Here is an 18,590-nt window from a genome sequence, read left to right as displayed (position 1 = left end):
AGGCTTTAAGTCCAAGTCAAAGTGACAGGCTCTAGGGCTGGGTGAAAGCCCCTCAGCCTTGGGCTACAGCTCTGCCTCCTGCTCCCAGCCCACTAGAGCTAGAGGCTTTTCTTCACTCAGACAGCTGCTGGCTGCTGAGGCTGAGAAGCCCCAAGGTTGACAAGTAAAAAGGCACAGTCCCGATGTTACCAAAACACATGGCAGGCCATTGACTTAAGTCCATTTTAAGTCCCAGAGCATAGCAGGCTGCTGAGCAACGACACAGCTACATGCAGGGTCCAAGCGTGCCATAAGCTAGAGACCATTTCCAAGGCTTCTCCTTAAGGAAGAAGGAAGGAAGCAGCCCACATCCCAAAGGCAGCTACCCAGCTGCTTGTGATGGATCCCACCATGGAGTTGATTGCCAGTCTCATCATGGGGAATAACTACCACCAACTGCCCAGCCACTCAACCAGGCCCAGTCAAGTTGACACACAAATATAACTACCACAATGGTTAATGATCAGGAGCATTTCTTCATGTGTTTGTTAGCTGCCTGAATGTCTTTTTTGGTGTCTTATCTGTCCATGTCCTCTGCCGTTTTTGAATGTATTATTTGTCTTTTTGTTGTTAACATGTTGAAATAGTTTATAAATTTTAGAGATTAGCCCCTTGTCCAAAATATCATTGCTAAAATTTTTTCTACAGTCTGTGGGTTCTCTTTTTACTCTTTTGGTGAACTCTTTTGATGCACCATAAGTATCTAATTTTCAGGAGGCCCCAATCATCTATTTTGCCTTCTGATGTTTGTGCATTTTTATTTTTGTTTCAGAGTATATCTATGCCATGTATTAGGGCCCTTATATTTGTCCCTAAATTTTTCTTTGACAGTCTTTATAGTTTTATGTTTTACATGTGGGTCTTTGATCAAACTTAAGTTGTTTTTGCATATGGTGTGAGATACGGGTTCTGTTTCGTTTTCCTGCAAATGGACATCCAGTTTAGCCAGCACCATTTTTTAAGGAGATTATCTCTTTCCCATTGAATGCCCAGAGACAGTTCAAACAGAATAAGGGTGTGCTGAATGGTTTAAAATCAGGAAAGGTGTGAGTCACGGCTATATCTTTTCAGCATACTTATTCAATCTGTATGTTGAGCAAATAATCTGAGAAGCTGGACTATATGAAGAAGAACGAGCATCAAGATTGGAGGAAGACTCATTAACAACCTGTGATATGCAGATGACACAACCTTACTTGTTGAAAGTGAAGATGACTTGAAGCATTTACTGATGAAGATCAAAGACTATAGCCTTCAGTGTGGATTACGTAAAGAAAATGAAAATTCTCAGAACTGGAGCAATAAGCAGCATCACGATAAATGGAGAAAAGATTGAAGTTGTCTGAGATTTCATTTTATTTGGATCCACAATCAATGACCATGGAAACAGCAGTCAAGCAATGAGACGATATATGGCATTGGGCAAACCTACTGCAAAAGACTTGACTTTAAAGTGTTAAAGAGTGAAGATATAACTTTGAAGACCCAAGCCTGACCCAAGCCAGTCTTTCCAGTAGTCTCATATGCATGTAAAAGCTGGACAATGAATAAGGGAGATTGAAGAAGATTTGATGCCTTTAAATTGTGTTGTTGCTGAAGAATACTGAAAATACCATGGACTGCCAGAAAATAACAAGTCTGTTCTGGAAGAAGTACAGCCAGAAGCCTCATTAGAAGTGAGAATGGCCACTTGGTCTCGTGTTCTTTGCACATATTGTTAGAAGGGACAAGTTATTCCTTGGAGAAGGATATCATGCTTGGTAAATTAGAGGTTCAGGAAAGACCCCCCAGTCAGTGGAGTGACACAGTGGCTGCCATGATAGGTTCAAGTATAGCAAATATTGTGAGGATAACACAGGACTGGGAAGTGTTTTGTTCTGTTGTACATGGGGTCCCCATGAGTCAGAGCCAGCTGGACAGCACCTAACAACAACAACCCATTTGACATCTCTACTTTTGTTTATCTAAAGAATATTTCCAATTTATGTCTATAATTGAATTACTGATCTTTCCCACCAAACTCATCATTTTAAGGTAAGTGTATTTTTCAGTTACTCAGGTCAGAATTTTATTCTTGCCCCTCTCTTTTATGACCAACATCAAATATTACATGAAATCCTCCTGATAACTCTGCCTTCAAAATACATACAGAATTTGATCACTTCTCATCATCTCCGTATCTAGTATCCTGGTTCAAGCCACTGATTTACTGTCTTGCCTCCTTTCAATCCGTTGTCAGCATAGTAGCCAAAGTAATCCAAAAATAAGATCGTGTCTAGTTTCTTCTCAAAATACTCTAGTAGGTTACAATCACTCAGATTAAATGCCAAGGTCTTTACAATAATTTTCAAGGCCCTACCTGATCTTCCTCTTCCCTGCAAGTCTCTCTTCTTATCTCTTCAATTACTTGCTCGTCTCCAAGCACCCTATCCTCCTTATGTTCTCTGAACATGTCGAATGAAATGCTACTTTGGGAACTTTTCTCTTGGCTTGGAACACTCTTACCCATATATCCCCCCAGGCAAAACACTGCATCTCCTTCAAGTCTTAGCTAAAATATCACCTTCTCAATGAGTTTATGGCCACCCCATATAAAATTGCAAAATGGCCCCCTATCCTGATGTTTTGATCTCCTTTTACCATGCTTTGTTCCTCCCATAGCTCTTAATCAGTTTCCAACATATCATACAATTATTCATTGGTCTTTTCATCTATCTCCATTGTTCCCCAGCAAGTTCTTAAGCTCAATATGGGCAAGGATCTTTGTATGTTTTACTCTTGCCGTACATAGAATAGCATCTGACATGCATATATCCTCATAAGTATGTTTTGAGTGGATAAATGCAACAAATTCTGTCTTTGTAGTGCATTCCCACTACTAGTGGCATATTCCAAAGCTGTACCACTAAATACCTATGTTGTTGTTGCTCCGAGGAGTGGCTGGTGGGTTTGAACCACCAGCCGTCTGGTTAGCAGGCAAGTGTCTTAGCCACTATGCTACCAGAGCTCCCCTAAATACCTATAGCTATTTAAATTAATTAAAAATAAATACAATTAAAAATTCAATTTCTTATATGACAGCTAATATCATAGTCATTATTGAAAGGCTGAAACCTTTCCTTCTAAGATCAGGAGCATTAAGATCAGGATAAGAATGCCCACTTTCACCACTGCTATTCAACTGTGCTAGAATTTCCAACCAGAACAATTAGGCAAGAAAAAGACATAAAATGCATCTACACGTGAAAGGAAGAAATAAAACTATGAGTCGGGGCCGACTCGACGGCATATAACAACAACAACAACAACAACAGTCGCAGATGGGGAGCTCTGGTAGCATAGTGCCTAAGGCACTTGACTACTAACCAGAAGGCTGGCGGTTCAAACCCACCAGCCACTCCTCGGAAGGAAGATGGGGCAATCTACTTCCATAGTGATACTGCCTTGGAAACCCAAGGAGGGGTCACTATGAGTCAGGTCTGACTCGAAGGCACATAACAATAACAGTTGCAGATGACATGGTGTTGGTGTTATACCTAGAAAAATTCCAAAGAATCCGCAAGAAATTTACTTGCTGCTGTTGTTTTTGTGTGCCTTCAAGTCAGTTCCAACTCATACCAACCCTGGGTACACATAACAAAAAACTGACAGGTCATGTGCCATCCTCACAGTCCATTGCTGTGTTTAAGCTCATTGTTGCAGCTACTGTGTGAATCCATCACATTGAGGGTCTTCCTCTTTTTCATTGACCCTCTATTTTACCAAGTGTGATATCCTTCTCCAGTGATAGTCCTGCCTGTTAACATGTCCAAAGAATGTGAGACTAATATCACCATCCTTACTTCTAAGGAGTATTCTTCCAAGACAAATTTTTTGTTCTGGTATGTTTAATATTCTTTGCCAACACCATAATTCAAAGGCAGCAGTTCTTCTTTGGTCTTCCTTATTCATTATCCAGATTTCACATGTATATAAGGTGACTGAAAACACCATGGGTTAGGTTAGGCACACTTACTCTTCAAAGTGACATCTTTGCTTTCTAACACTTTAAAGAGGCCTTTTGCAGCAGACTTGCCCAATGTTATATGTTGTTTGATTTCTTGACTTCTGCTCCCATGGACATTGATTGTGGATACAACTAAAGTGACATCCTTGGCAACTTCAATATTTTCTGCATTTAGTATGATTTTGCTTATAGTTCAGGAGTTCTGGAGGCACAGTGGCTAAGGCATTTGGCTGCTTACTTAAATGTTGGAATTTTGAACCCACAATCTGCTTTGTAGGAGTAAGATGAGGCAGTCTACTTCCATAAAATTTACAGCTTTGGAAACTCTATGAGGGAAGTTCTACTCTGTCTTATAGGGTTATTGTGAGTTGGAATCGACCTGATAGCAGTGGATTAGGTTTTGGGGTTTTTTTTTTTTTTTTTTTTTTAATGTTGAGATATAATATGAGTCCATTTTGGCTCACTAATGCCTAAGATATTGATCTTTATGGGTTCCATTTCACTTTTTACAACATTAAATTTTCCTAGATTCATACTCCGTACATTCCACATTCTGATTATAAATGGATGTTTGTAGCTGTTTCTTCTAATTTTGAGTCTTGCCACATCAGCAAATGAAGGTTCCAAAAGTTTTGCTCCATCCACGTCATTAACGTTGACTCCACTTTGAGGAGACTCATGTTCCACCACTATATCAGAAAACGTCCTCTGATATTCATAAGGTTTCCAGTGGCCAGTTTTTTCAGAAGTAGACCATCACGTCCTTCTTTCTCATCTGCTTAGTCTAGATACTCCGCTGAACTCTGACCACCATTGGTAACTCTGCTGGTATTTGAAGTACCAGTGGCATAGCTTCCAGCATCACAAGCCACCATAGTACACCACACTGACACTTGACTAGTAGAAGAAAGATAGTAGAGCCAATAAATGAATTCAGCAGAGTTGCAGGGTAAAAGATCAACACAAAATAATCAGTTGAGTTTCTATATACTAGCAGTGAACAAGCTGAAAAGGAAAATAACAAAATAATTCTATTTACAAAAGTCTCTAAAAGGATATAATACATAGCAGTAAATTTAACAGAGAGATCAAAAACTTGTACACTGAAGACTAGGAATCTTTGCTGAAAGAAATTCAAAAACCAAAAAAAAAAAAAACCAAACTCACTGCCATCGAGTCAATTCAAGTCATAGTGACCCCTCCTTGGGTTTCTGAGGTGATATCTCTATGGAAGTAAATTGCCCAGTCTTCCTTCCGGGGATGCCAGCCTTCTGGTTAGCAGTCAAATGCCTAGCTGCTACATCACCAAGAAGGCCAAAATAAATGGAAAGATATCGATTTTCATGGATTGGATGACTTAATATTATGATGTCAATACTATCCAAAGCAATCTACAGATTCATTGCAATTCCTATCAAAATTCCTAAAGCCTTCTTTGCAAATAGAGAAAAGCCAGTCCTCAAATTTCTATGGATTTTTAAAGGGTCCCAAATAGCCAAATGAGCCTTAAAAAAGAAAAAGTTGGAAGACTCACTTCTCAATTTCAAAGCACACTGTAAAGCTACAGTAATTGAAACAGTGTGGTATTGGAATAGATGTTCAGACCAATGGAATAGAATTAAGAATTCAGAAACAAACTCATACATGTTTGGTCAATTGATTTTCAACAGAATGTCAACTCCATTCAATGGGAGGAAGAATAATCTCTTCAATAAAGAGACTATTGTGATGGGACAATGGCAAAAGAATGAAGTTGAACCTATACCCAACACTATATATGCAAATTAACTCAACATGAATCAATGACCTAAATAAAAGAACCAAAATCATAAAACTATTAACAGAAAACATAGGAGTAAATCTTTAGAATCTTGTTTAGGTGATGGATTTTTAGAAATTATGCCAAAAGGAAGAGCAACAAAAAAACTATATAGATAAATTAGTCTTCATCAAAATGAAATACATTTGTGCTGAAAAGGACTTTATCAAGAAAGTGAAGAGATAGCCTAGAGAATGGGGTAAAATATTTGTCAACCAAATATCTGACCAGGTTTTAGTATCCAGAATATACAAAGAACTTTATATATTTTATATTAAGAATATAAAAAGACAAACAACTCAATTAAAAAATAGACAAATAACTTGATTAAGCAAATAACTTTGAATTTCTCCAAAGAGATATACAGATGACCAATAAACACATGAAAAGATTCTCTATGTCATTAGTCATTTAGGGAATACAAATCGAAACCATACTGAGATACTATTTCACACCCACTAGAATTCCTGTGGAGCTCTGGTGACACTAAAGATTGATGTTTTGAACCCATCAACTGCTTCATGGGAGAAGGATGTGGTAGTCTGCTTCCATAAAGATTTACATCTTTGGAAACTCTGTGGGGCAGTCGGAATGGGTTGCTGTGAGTTGGAATCAACTTGATGGTGGTGGGTTTACTTTCGTTTAGGATTGGTATTATCAAAAAAAAAATAGAAAATAACACGTGTTGATGAGGATGTGTTGGAATTTTGGAAAACAGTTTGGTGGTTCCTCAAGAAATTAAAATAAAATTACCATATGATGCAGAAATTCCATTCCTAGTTACATACCCAAAACACCTGAATGCAGAGACTCAAATAGATATTTGTACACCAGTTTTCCTTGCAGCATTATTCACAATAACTAGAAGGTTGAAAGCACCCAAGTGTCCATCAGCAGATGAATGAATAAACAAAATGTAGTACAAAGAGAAATGAAGTTCTAATTGATGCTATCTCACAGATGAACCTTGAAAACATTATGCTAAGGGAAATAAGTCAAATACAAAAGCACAAATATTTATAATCCCATACATATGAAATGTCTAGAATAGTCAAATACATACAGATCAAAGTTTACTAGTATTTACTATGAGTTGGGAAGAGGGAAGAATGGATAGGTATTCCTTAATGGGTACTGAGTTTCTGCTTGGGGTAATGAAAAACTTTTGGAAATGATAATGGTGATGATTGCACAACATGGTGGGTGTAATTAGCATCACTGAATTGTACACTTAAAAATGTTTTAAATAGTAACATTTTTGTTATATATTACCACCATAAATTTCTTTACAAAAACCCACTTTCTCATTAACACTAGTCACATCTAGTGTTCAATAGCCACATGTATCTATCTAGTGGCTACTATATTGGACATACCATGTCGATCTAGAACATTTTGCATTTGCAGAAAATTCTATTGGACAATGCTGTTCTAAGTATTATAAAAGCAATTAATTTGCTTGCTGCAGTCTCTTCAGCTGAATTGTATAATGCTGTCAGCTATATTATATGTGTGTGTGTGTGTGTGGTGCTATACTAATATTCCTATATTAGGGAGCTCTGGTAGCATAGTGCCTAAGGTGCTTGACTGCTAACCAGAAGGCTAGAGGTTCAAACCCACCAGCCACTCCTCGGAAGGAAGGTTGGGCAATCTACTTCCGTAGTAATACTGCCTCGGAAACCCAAGGAAGGGTCACTATGAGTCGAGTCCAACTCGGCGGCACATAACAGCAACAGCATATTAGATCGTGAGAACATCATTAGTGCCAGAACACATTGAGATCTTTGTAGTCAGCTAGATCTTGTTTTAAATGCTAGGACTGGTATTTCACCTTTAATTTCAATTTCTTTTCCTCAGTTTCCGCCAATGTAAAATGTGGATAATACCTTCTTTGCAGAGTTGTTTTATTATACAATATATGTGTTCCTTGTGTTCTGGAAAATTGTGGACTGAAAACAACAAGGCTTCTGGGGAGGTAGGGTTAGAGGACACCATTTGAAACCCATGCAGCTTTATGATCAGTGCACTAAATAAAAATACTAACACAATTAAAAAGCCATGTGAAATTATTAAGCAACGAGAACAATGTTGGAGTTCTATAAACCTCAAAAACCAAACCGAATGCTGTTTTGACTCATAGCAACCCTTTAGAATAGAGAAGACCTGCCCTATAGAGTTTCTGAGGCTGCAAATCTTGAAAGTCTTGGAAGCTCACCGCCACATCTTCCTCCACACTGGTGGCTAGTGAGTTTGAACTTCAGAACTTTCAGTTGGCAGCTGAGCATTAAACCACTGTGCCACCAGGGCTCCTTGGACCAAGTTAGGACTTTAAAATACTGTGAAACCTGTGAGAGCTGGAACTTGATGGGGCTGCCTTGTTTTTCCAAGTTTTCCACCTTTAAAAAGTACAGTCTCACCACACTTTTCTATCATTTGTTTTAGTGGAAAATATTTGTATTTTCCTTCTCTGACAGGTTTCTGTGTTACATAGATTCTGGGTTTCACAGGTTTAATGTAATATAAAGATATCTGGAATGAAAGTCTCTATCTAGATAGGTGGAAGGAGTGTAAATCTGCAAAATCAGGGCATGGAGGGAAACATCCACAAGCATCTGGAAGAACCTATGGAATAAGTACTTCCAAGAGTTCAAGATCACAGAGACAAGAAGAATACAGGATAAATAGACATCCTAGTCAGTTCTGTATTTCTGTAGCTTGCTTCATCCAGCTGTGTTAGTGCACTTTGCATTCAATTGCTATTATTTGGTAGTTGTAGTGGACACTGTTGATGCCCTACCCAGATTCCTTTTATCAGCTGGTTTACACATCCCCAACTGTGTTGGTTGCCAGTGTAAAATGCTACTTTCTCCTCCAGAGAATTGCCCTTAGGCAAATGGAAACTACCTCACTATGGAGATTAAGCATCTCCTCCACTTCCCACTGGCAGTCTTCAGGCAGGGACTAACTGACGAGGAGCACGAAAGTCCAGCCCCATTGCCTCAAAGCCATAGCAACTCTGATACAATTCGTACTCCAAAGCCCACTTGCTTAGATCCTTCCCTTCCCACGTTCTGTTCTTCTAACTCCTCCTGAAAGCTATGCCTTCAATTATTCATGTGCACCCAAATTCCTGTCTTTTGCTCTATATCTAGGAACCATACCCTAAAACTATAAACCATTAACATGTTGGGGAAAAAAAGCATACAGGATGTAGTACTTTTTTCTGAGTTACTTCTCAAAGTGTTGTAGCAAAACACTTTGTAAAGTGTCTAGCAGAGTCCTACTCAAAGTCAAACCCAATGCCATTGAGTCAATTCAGACTCATAACAACCCTATAGAAAAGAGTAGAACTGGCCCATAGGATTTCCAAGGCTGTAAATCATATGGAAGCAGACTGACTCATCTATCTCCCAGGGAGTGACTGGTGGGTTCAAACCACTAGCCTTTTGGTTAGCAGTTGAATGACTAAACATTGTGCCACCAGAGCTCATAGCTATGTCCCTAGCACATAAAAAATGTCAATCAATAGTAGCAATGGTGAATATGATGAAGATAGTGGTAATGGTGGTAATATCACTTCCTGCTCAAAAAGTTTCCAGCTCTTTCCATTACATGCTTCTTGATATTATAGAGATATACACCTTGGGTCAAACTTATGTTTTCCACGTATTTTTTCTAGTGCTTTTTTTCTACCAACTTAGAATTCTTTATAATTTTTTCCCCCATTTGTCCAAATTCCAATTGCTTTCTATGATTCATTTGCCTTGTATCCCTTCTAATACAAATCCTATAAGTATGTTAACCCAATAGGCTATTATATAAAAGAAAGATTTGTCATACTTTTTTTATCAGACTTATGTTATAGCTCAACTCTGTCAAATACTTGAAGATCATATTACACATGTACATTTGTCCTTTGTTATCCTTAAGGACCCCTCCCCATACCAAAATCTGCAGATGCTCAAGTCCCTTATATAAAATGGCATATTTGCATTTAAGCTATGCACATCCATCTTCCTATATATTTTAAATAATCTCTAGATTACTTGTAATACCTCGTACAATGTAATGGTTGTGTTCATAGCACTGTATGCAATTGCTTTGACCACTTAATTGCCTTTTTTGGGGTGGAATATTTTGATTAGTGGTTGGCTGAGTTCCCAGACGTGGAACCCATGAGTATGGAGGGCCAACTGTACTTCAAATAATATTCAGAATATTTTTGAATATTGTTTGCATCTTATAGAAATAACTATAAACTTTTAGGAACTATTTTTCCTAAATATTTTGAATTTTTTATAATTTTAAATATATAAAATTTGAAAAGTATTTCTAGATCATTGAACAGATAAAAATATATTTTTAGAATAAATTTGCTTTTGTTGAAGATTAGTATGTATAAGGAGCTTTGGTGGCACAGTGGTTAGCACATTGAACTGCTGACCAAAAAATGTCAATGGTTTAAACCCACCAGTCATTCTGTGGAAGAAAGATGAGGCAGTGTGCTTTCTGTAAAGAGCCTTGGAAACCCATTGGGGCAGTTCTACTCTGTCCTGTAAGGTCACTGTGAGTCAGAATTGACTTAATAGCAGTGGGATTTTTATTTAAGTATATATCACAGTTTTACTCTTCATGTAAGTGTATATAAAATATTTTCAATATATTGTAGTGTATAGAAGTCTTACTCTACCCAGCACAGTACCTTGGATATTACAGCCATACAAATATTTGTCATTCTTTTTTAATGTATGTGTTTACAACATATTATTTTGTCCTAGTATGTGATATTTATTGTGATTTGCATTTAATATATACAAAGCCTTTCAAATTTTACCAACATTTTGTTATTTAGTAAAGTACAAAATATGCAAAAGGCTTAGTGTAGATAACTTTAATTTTAATTTTTCCCTCGGTTAGATTACCGACACAATGGTCGAGATCTTCAGAGCTCAACATTATCAGTGCCAGAACAAGTAATGTCATCAAACCATTGTTCACCATCAGGGTCTCCCCACCGAGTAGATGTAATAGGAAGGACTAGATCATGGTCACCCAGTGTCCCTCCTCCACAAAGGTAAGAGAGCATATACTTTTTATTTGTAGAATGGTACTACAGGCCTATTTACTGTAAGCTGTCATTAATCATCTCTAAAGATAATAAGTTCTTGTGGGGAAAAGTTTGTTAAGGAAAAACAAAAATCTATCGAATAACCCAGATAATGACAGTAATATGAAAATGGATTACTTTGTAATTTTGAATGCTCTATATATTGTTTTATTCTAATAGTGTAAAATTGAGAAGAAAAAACTTTTAATCAAATATTAATATTGAATATACTACTTCCGTAGTGATACTGCCTTGGAAACCCAAGGAGGGGTTGCTATGAGTCAGGTCTGACTCGACGGCACATAACAACAACAACAACAATTATAATCGGAAGTAATATAAATGTTGATCATTTAAGAAATAGCACAAACACACAAAAAAAAGACCACACACACACAAAAAAGACCACACCCAACTGGTCTTTAAAATTTAGACTAACCATCAGAAGAATAAAAACATTCATGGGCAGTGCGAAAAATGCTTGGAAGGTCTGCAGCTCCAGGTCTGTGCCTGGAAGAAATTTCTGGTCAGCATGGTTGCAGAGAGGCTTACTGGAGTAAAAACCATGAAATAATATTTGGTGCTAACAAGAAATGTATGCATAATTCACATTTTATATACTTGCAGTATTTAAGAAAATTTGGGCTGTTCAAGTGACAGTCTTCTAATTCCTATTTTAAATGAATAATTTATTTTGTTTTAAATTTGGAAGTTCTAATTTTAACCTTACTAATTGTACACATGACTAAGAGAACTTTCAAGGAGCTCTGGTGGTTTAGTGGTTAAGGCTGCTAACAAAAAGGTCGGTGGTTCCAACCACCAGCTATTCCATGGAAGAAAGATAAGGCATTCTGCTTCCATAAAGATTTACCGCCTTGGAAACCGAATGAAGGTCACTATGAGTTGGAATCAACTTGATGAAGTGAGTTTGGGATGGTTTAGTAAGATAAATTTTGTTTTTCAAATATGTATTTGATTTGTTTGTTTTATAAAATTTATTAAGTACTTGAAGAGTTGTTGTTGTTGTTGTTGTTATGTGCCGTCGAGTCAGTCCCGACTCATAGCGACCCCTCCTTGGGTTTCCGAGGCAGTATCACTACGGAAGTAGGATTGCCCAACCTTCCTTCCGAGGAGTGGCTGGTGGGTTTGAACCGCCAGCCGTCTGGTTAGCAGGCAAGTGTCTTAGCCACTATGCTACCAGAGCTCCTTGAAGAGAGTTTACTTAATTTAGACAATTGAAGAAAGTAAAAGAAAATCTACTATTAAGTTTATAAACATAGCTAAAAATGTGTGAAGATGTTGAATTAACAGTTTGTAAATGGGGCCAGAATTATTCAATCTTCTGAGCAGTTAATGCTCCAATATGGTAAACAATCTGAAATTTTAATTTTAAGAAAGAAAAAGTTTTTGAATTTGTAATTTTAGTCAATCAAACCCTTGCTCATTTAAAAAAAATGCGTGACTTCTAAACCAAGGAAAGAAAATTTGAACACTTCAGTAGAAGATAGACATAGGATTTAGATTAAATTCAAGTGCATATAATAGCCATATAACATAAAAGATTTATTCCATCATGAAAATAGGCAATCCAGGGCAGAATGGTAGCTCAAAGAAGTCATCATTGATCAATTATAGAGGTTTCTGTTTGGATTTTAAAAAGAATTAACAATCATCCCCAAAACAAGATCCACTAGTATGTTGTCTAAAAGCAACATGCTTAAAAGCAAAGAACAGAGTATAAACCCAGATTCATTAAAAAAATATAATAAACCAAACAAAAAACGTTGCCATAGAGTTCACTGTGACCTGTGGCAACCCTAAAAGACAGGCTAGAACTGCCCATAGGGTTTCCAAGGCTATAGTCTTCACAGAAGCAGACTGCCACATCTTTTTCCCATGGCCTTTCAATTAGTAGCCAAGTGCTTTAACCACTCCACAACCAGGGCTCATTAAAAATACAGTAGACATTTATAAGCCGGAAGAAAAATGGGATCATAATTTCAATTGGAAAATAAGAATTGAATTCAATGTCAAAAATTGTATTAGTGTAATATATGATTATGGTTCACTAAGATATTTCATGAATCTTGCTATTTCAGTCAGAATGTGGAACAGGGGACATACTCTTCTACTTCAAGGGACATACTCTTCTACTTCAAGGGACATACTCTTCTACTTGGACACTATAATACAATATAATACAATAAAAAATGTCATAAAGAACAAAGAAATATATTTTATTCTAGAAAACGATGACTGCTAAATCTAAAAGGTAGAACAGTACCATCACTTTAAAATAAACAATTTCTGCTTGGCCCAAAGGAATCTGGATGAAATGATATTATTATCTACAAAGAAAACTCAACACAATCAATACACTGTTAGAATTCGTGGGATGGTCTGCCAAATTGTTGGCCATAAGACAGCTTTTTAAATAATAATTAATAATTAGAAAATCTAATAGGACACAAAACGCTAATCTCAGAAGCAATACAGAGTATAAAGTAACAACAATTAAATCTTATTAAGAATTCACATGATCTTTATAGAAAAAATATAAAATTTTATGTAAAGAATAAATGAGAGAGATAAGCCCTCTTTATGGGTAGAATGACTCCATATAATGAAGATGACAAGTCTTTCCAAATTAATGTATAAGTTTAACTCTGTATCAGTCAAAATTCTATCTGAAAATTTTATAAACTTGAAAATATCTTTCCTGAACTTATATGGAAAAATAAAGGTACATGAATACTTAAACTCATTTTGAAAAAGAAGATACAAATTTAACCACCAACTTGTAGTAATTAAAAACAGAATGGAACTTGAACAGTAGCCACAAAATAGACCTACTGAAAAGACTAGAGAACACAATATAGTTATAGTTGTATGTGAACTTTATGTATGATGATAACTGTGGCACCACAAATTAATGTGGAAAGGATTTGTAAAGAATACAAAAATTAGGTCATCATATGAAATAATATTTAAAAAGAAGATTCCTACCACTCATCTTATAACATGCTGTGCCATGCATGGTCTTCCTTACATTTTGAAGGGCTGCTGTTGGTGATGGTGGATTGGAGTAGGGACTGAAGCAAGAGACTACTTATGTAGCTGTTGCTAAAGTGTAATAGGAGGATGGTAGTTTGGATTAGGGTGCTATCAGAGGAGGTAGTGAGAAGTAACAGATTTTGAGTTACTCTCCTGAGCTCTGCATTTATGTCCAACCACCTATGAGGCATCTCAACCTTTATTCCTAAAGGCCATGTAAACAAACATGTCCAACACTGAACCGACTTTCTTCACACAAATCCAGTCTCCTTATACCATTGAACATAATTATCACTACCATCTGCCCAAGCTAGTGACCTGGAAGTCATCCATTAATAGCTTTAATATTCCTCATCTCTGTCCCCATTGGCATTAGATTACTTAGGATCCTTGTATGTCTTGTCCTGTTACATAGCAGCTTATATCTTTCCCAACTTAAGTCCCAACTTTACTCTGAGCTCCTAGTTGAAATTTATACCTATTTACCTAGGGGTGCCATTAGTTAAGACAAAAAAACTTGTACTGGCATTACAATGAATATTTTTTCTAGTATATTTATTAATACACCTCATTTATTAGTGTAATATCTGATTATGGTTCAATAGAGTACCTCATGAATCTTACTATTTCAGTCGGAATGTAGAACAGGGCCTTCGAGGGACACGCTCTTCTGCTGGACACTATAATACAATTAGCCGAATGGATAGACATCGTGTTATGGATGACCATTACTCTCCAGATAGAGACAGGTAAATATGATTAAATACTGCTACTAAATACTGTTATTCTATTATAATCACTGCTTCAGAAAGTGTTACCATGCAGTGTTTGCATCCTGAACTCAGACATTCCTTTATCTGAGTTTCTGAAACGGCATTTTTCCTTTACACTGATCACATTCATTCTTAATAACTATCACATCATTAAAAAAGCAAAACAAAACATTTTTTTTTTCTTGCTTGCAATTTTGGTCCTTTGTTAAATAAAACCATATAAGTTAGTGAATTTTACAGAAAGTTATAATAATTATTATAGTGAAAACAAGATGTTTCATTTTTCTTACTTTATCATAACCCCTTATCACACACACATATACTCTCGTGAGGCAATACATTTAAGTCTTTTATGTCTATCAGAATCAGTGTGACTATATATACTATTATCAATTTTGAGAACAAAATGTGGGTTGTTTAGGAAATAGTTTGCCATGATTCATGAAGGGGTTTTTCCTCATGGGTTTTTGTGAATTTTCATCCTGTATTTAGAAGAATTCTCTGAATTTTTTTTTTAATTACATATGACAAACTTAGAAGTAACACTGTATGTCACATTGCTTCTACTAATATTTATAAGTTAGGTGAATTGATCAACCTTCTATTTTATGCTTGGTCATATGTAAAAGAAACACTATTGTATTTTCCCAGACTGTCAAATGAGTTTGAGATAAAGATTAGGAAAGAAACTAGATTTATTATTCAGAGAATATTGTAATAAAATAAGGAGAGAACTCAGAAATCTCTTCATATGCATCCTAAACCAATTTTAGGAGAACCGGTGGAAGTTTTTAAATCAACTGATACGGGAAGTTGCTTTCAATAGTTATAAATTGAATTGCTTTTTCTAAATCTCAAGTTGTTTTCAATTCCTTTTATTTTAGTATGTTTCTACAAAAGAAATCTAAGAAATTAGTCTTCTACAGTATCAACAAGTGTTAGCTTTTTTATGCCTGATATCCAAGAAGAAATTAGAAGACACTAAATTAGTATCAATATTAGTATCAAGTGAAAATAAATGTAGTATTTGATTTCTTTTCAGTTTGTTTCATTATGCATAGTGATCTATGCCTTTAGGGTTAATTATAGACATGCTACCTACAGAAGCTGAAACTTATCAAGTAAAATAATAGTGAAAGGATGACTATGTTGGCATGGTTAGGAGTTGAAAGGTGGATTAAGGTGGATAAATGGGTGTTTAATTGTCTACTGTGATTTTAATGAGCTTGGTTGTTTCTGGAAATTATTTATATAGCAAGTGGTAAACTTTTACACTGAAGGTTTGATAATGAAAATGGTAGGAGAGAAAATTGTGAAATGACTTAAGTCCCTCAAGTTTATGTAAAGATTTTCATTTAATGAAAAATGAACTTTTGATATTTTCTCTGAAAAGAAGTATATACTGTCTGAAGCCTGAGATAATAGAATTAAATTAATCTTACTTCTTGCAATTTTACACTTTAAAATTACACTGCAAAACAATAATACTCACTATACTAGCACACAGGAGCTCTGGTAGCATAGTGGCTAAGACACTTGCCTGCTAACCAGAGGGCTGGCGGTTCAAACCCACCAGCCACTCCTCGGAAGGAAGGTTGGGCAATCCTACTTCCGTAGTGATACTGCCTCGGAAACCCAAGGAGGGGTCGCTATGAGTCGGGACCGACTCGACGGCACATAACAACAACAACAACATACTAGCACACACATAATCTTTTATCACTATTTTAAGGAAAAAGGCTCAAGGGTTAATGGCAACCAAATATGCTATTAAATCCTTGATGATTAATGCTTGATGCAGTCCTTAGTTGATATGTCATTATAGTTCTCTTGTTTACTTTATAATTCCGTGAATCTTTTCACTTAGCAAAAATGTTCCAGTAATTATCTTTACAAGCTTTGGGGACTATTGAGCCACATGCTTCATTTTTTTTTTTAGAGTGATACAGATTTCCAGATCATAAATAATTACTCTTAATTGTGACCTACCTTAATTATTTTTGAAATAAGTAAAATAAAATCACATTTAAATAGTAATATAAATCCATTCCTATATATTCTTTTGGAATAATCTGTTATAATTTTTCATTAACATAAAGAATCAAAAATTTTAAAGTACAGTATAGTCCATCTAGGTGGTCTGTCACATTATTAAACAGTGGGTCCTTAAGTGTTGTGTTACTCTAATATTCTAAAAGGGAGTTCTGGTAGCGTAGTGCCTAAGGTACTTGACTGCTAACCAGAAGCCTGGCTGTTCAAACCCACCAGCCACTCCTGGTAAGAAAGATTGGGCAATCTGCTTCCATACTGCTACTGCCTTGGAAACCCAAGGAGGGCTCACTATGAGTCGGGTCCGACTCGGTGGCATATAACAACAACAGCAATATTCTAAAAAGTTTCAATAATAGAATGCATCTGAAGGCATTGCAAAATTTATGTACTATTGAAAAAGTAAGAATACTCAAACTCTTACAGAGAATTTTACTGAACAGCATTTTATAGAGTCATTCAATACCGTTGATTACAAAATCTAAAAGAGAATTTCCTTTCAGATATAAATACAATTTAGGCCTTTTGAAAGGTGTATTGACCTTTCTTTTCAGTGAGAGGTGATTCAGTGGGCTACAATACTGTTTTATTAAATGTACTCTTTTTTCAGTGGCATAGGCTTGGGAGCCAAATGGCCTGGGGTTTGAATCTGGATTTTTGCAGTTGCTAGCTCTGTGTCTTTGGGGAAATTAACCTCTTTGACATTTGATTTCCTTATCTATAAAATTAGAATATTAGTGCCAAATTTAGGGGTGGTTTTATGAATTAAATGACAGCGCCTCCAGGTGCATAGTAGGTACTCAAAAAATATACCTTCCTCTTAACATTTAAAAAGAATCTTTTGCTTTGCAAATAAATCACATTTTAATGTTCTTACCAATTAAAGAGAAAAAACAGAAATCAGTTAATTCAGTTAACTTTGTGGAGAATACAGCACATGCGTTGGAACTTGGCGAGTGTGCCTATTTATGGAGACAAGGGCAAGAGCAGAGCAGCAGAGACAGCCCAGCTATGCATCAGAAAGCCCAGCCCCAAGAATGAAGCATTGGGGAGCATTTCTGAGGTTGTATGTGAACACAGTGGCTTTTACTCTGGCTGTGAGAAATTATGCTATTTGACATTAATATATAGGACCTGGTTAAATGTAAGTGGCATAAGGAAGAAATACAGTTTTTGTGTACTTTTCTTATACGTAATATAAAAGTAATTATATATCAAAATTTTATTGGATCTTTGTTTCTTTGCACATCTCACTTCATTATCCATTAGTCAAAATCCAGTTTTGCTTTGTAAAGAAAATAGCTTGATTACAGGAAATCCAGATATCAAGATATTAGCCAATATAATGAATTCTAATGGACATCTTGTCTTTCTTTTCTTCCCCACTCCTTCTACTTTCTCTATCAATTTTTCTCCGGTAAATTCTAGTAACTGCTACAACTAGGAGCATAATTTTCTTTGTCCAAACTATGCAGCTTTAATATTAGAAATCCTTCTAACAAAGATTTACTTACATAAATTAATATTATAATAATATTTCTATTACATGTCAGCAATATCCTACAGTATGAATTTTATGTCTTATTCCAGAGGCCAAAACATATTGGGTACATTTAATTTCATGGAGTATACTTTTAGCATATTTATATATATATATGTTGTTGTTGTTGTTATGTGCCGTCGAGTCGGCCCCGACTCATAGCGACCCCTCCTTGGGTTTCCGAGGCAGTATCACTACGGAAG

The 18,590-nt window shown here is 36.0% G+C and overlaps 1 protein-coding gene across 1 annotated transcript in view; it reads left to right on the top strand.

The window, feature by feature from the left end:
* The window catches only part of RIMS2 (regulating synaptic membrane exocytosis 2), a 726,314-nt gene that overhangs the window by 472,816 nt on the left and 234,908 nt on the right, over window positions 1-18,590 (top strand). Inside the window, exons 18-19 of the mRNA XM_042783638.1 lie at window positions 10,782-10,938; window positions 14,658-14,774. Coding sequence (XP_042639572.1) covers window positions 10,782-10,938; window positions 14,658-14,774 — 274 coding nt within the window. The remainder of the gene's footprint in view (window positions 1-10,781; window positions 10,939-14,657; window positions 14,775-18,590) is intronic.

The sequence above is a fragment of the Orycteropus afer genome, unplaced genomic scaffold (genome assembly GCF_000298275.1).
Source record: "Orycteropus afer afer isolate SDZICR_OR568_19922 unplaced genomic scaffold, OryAfe1.0 scaffold00021, whole genome shotgun sequence".
Lineage (NCBI taxonomy): Eukaryota > Metazoa > Chordata > Mammalia > Tubulidentata > Orycteropodidae > Orycteropus > Orycteropus afer.
This window is presented reverse-complemented; position numbering and strand designations above follow the sequence as displayed.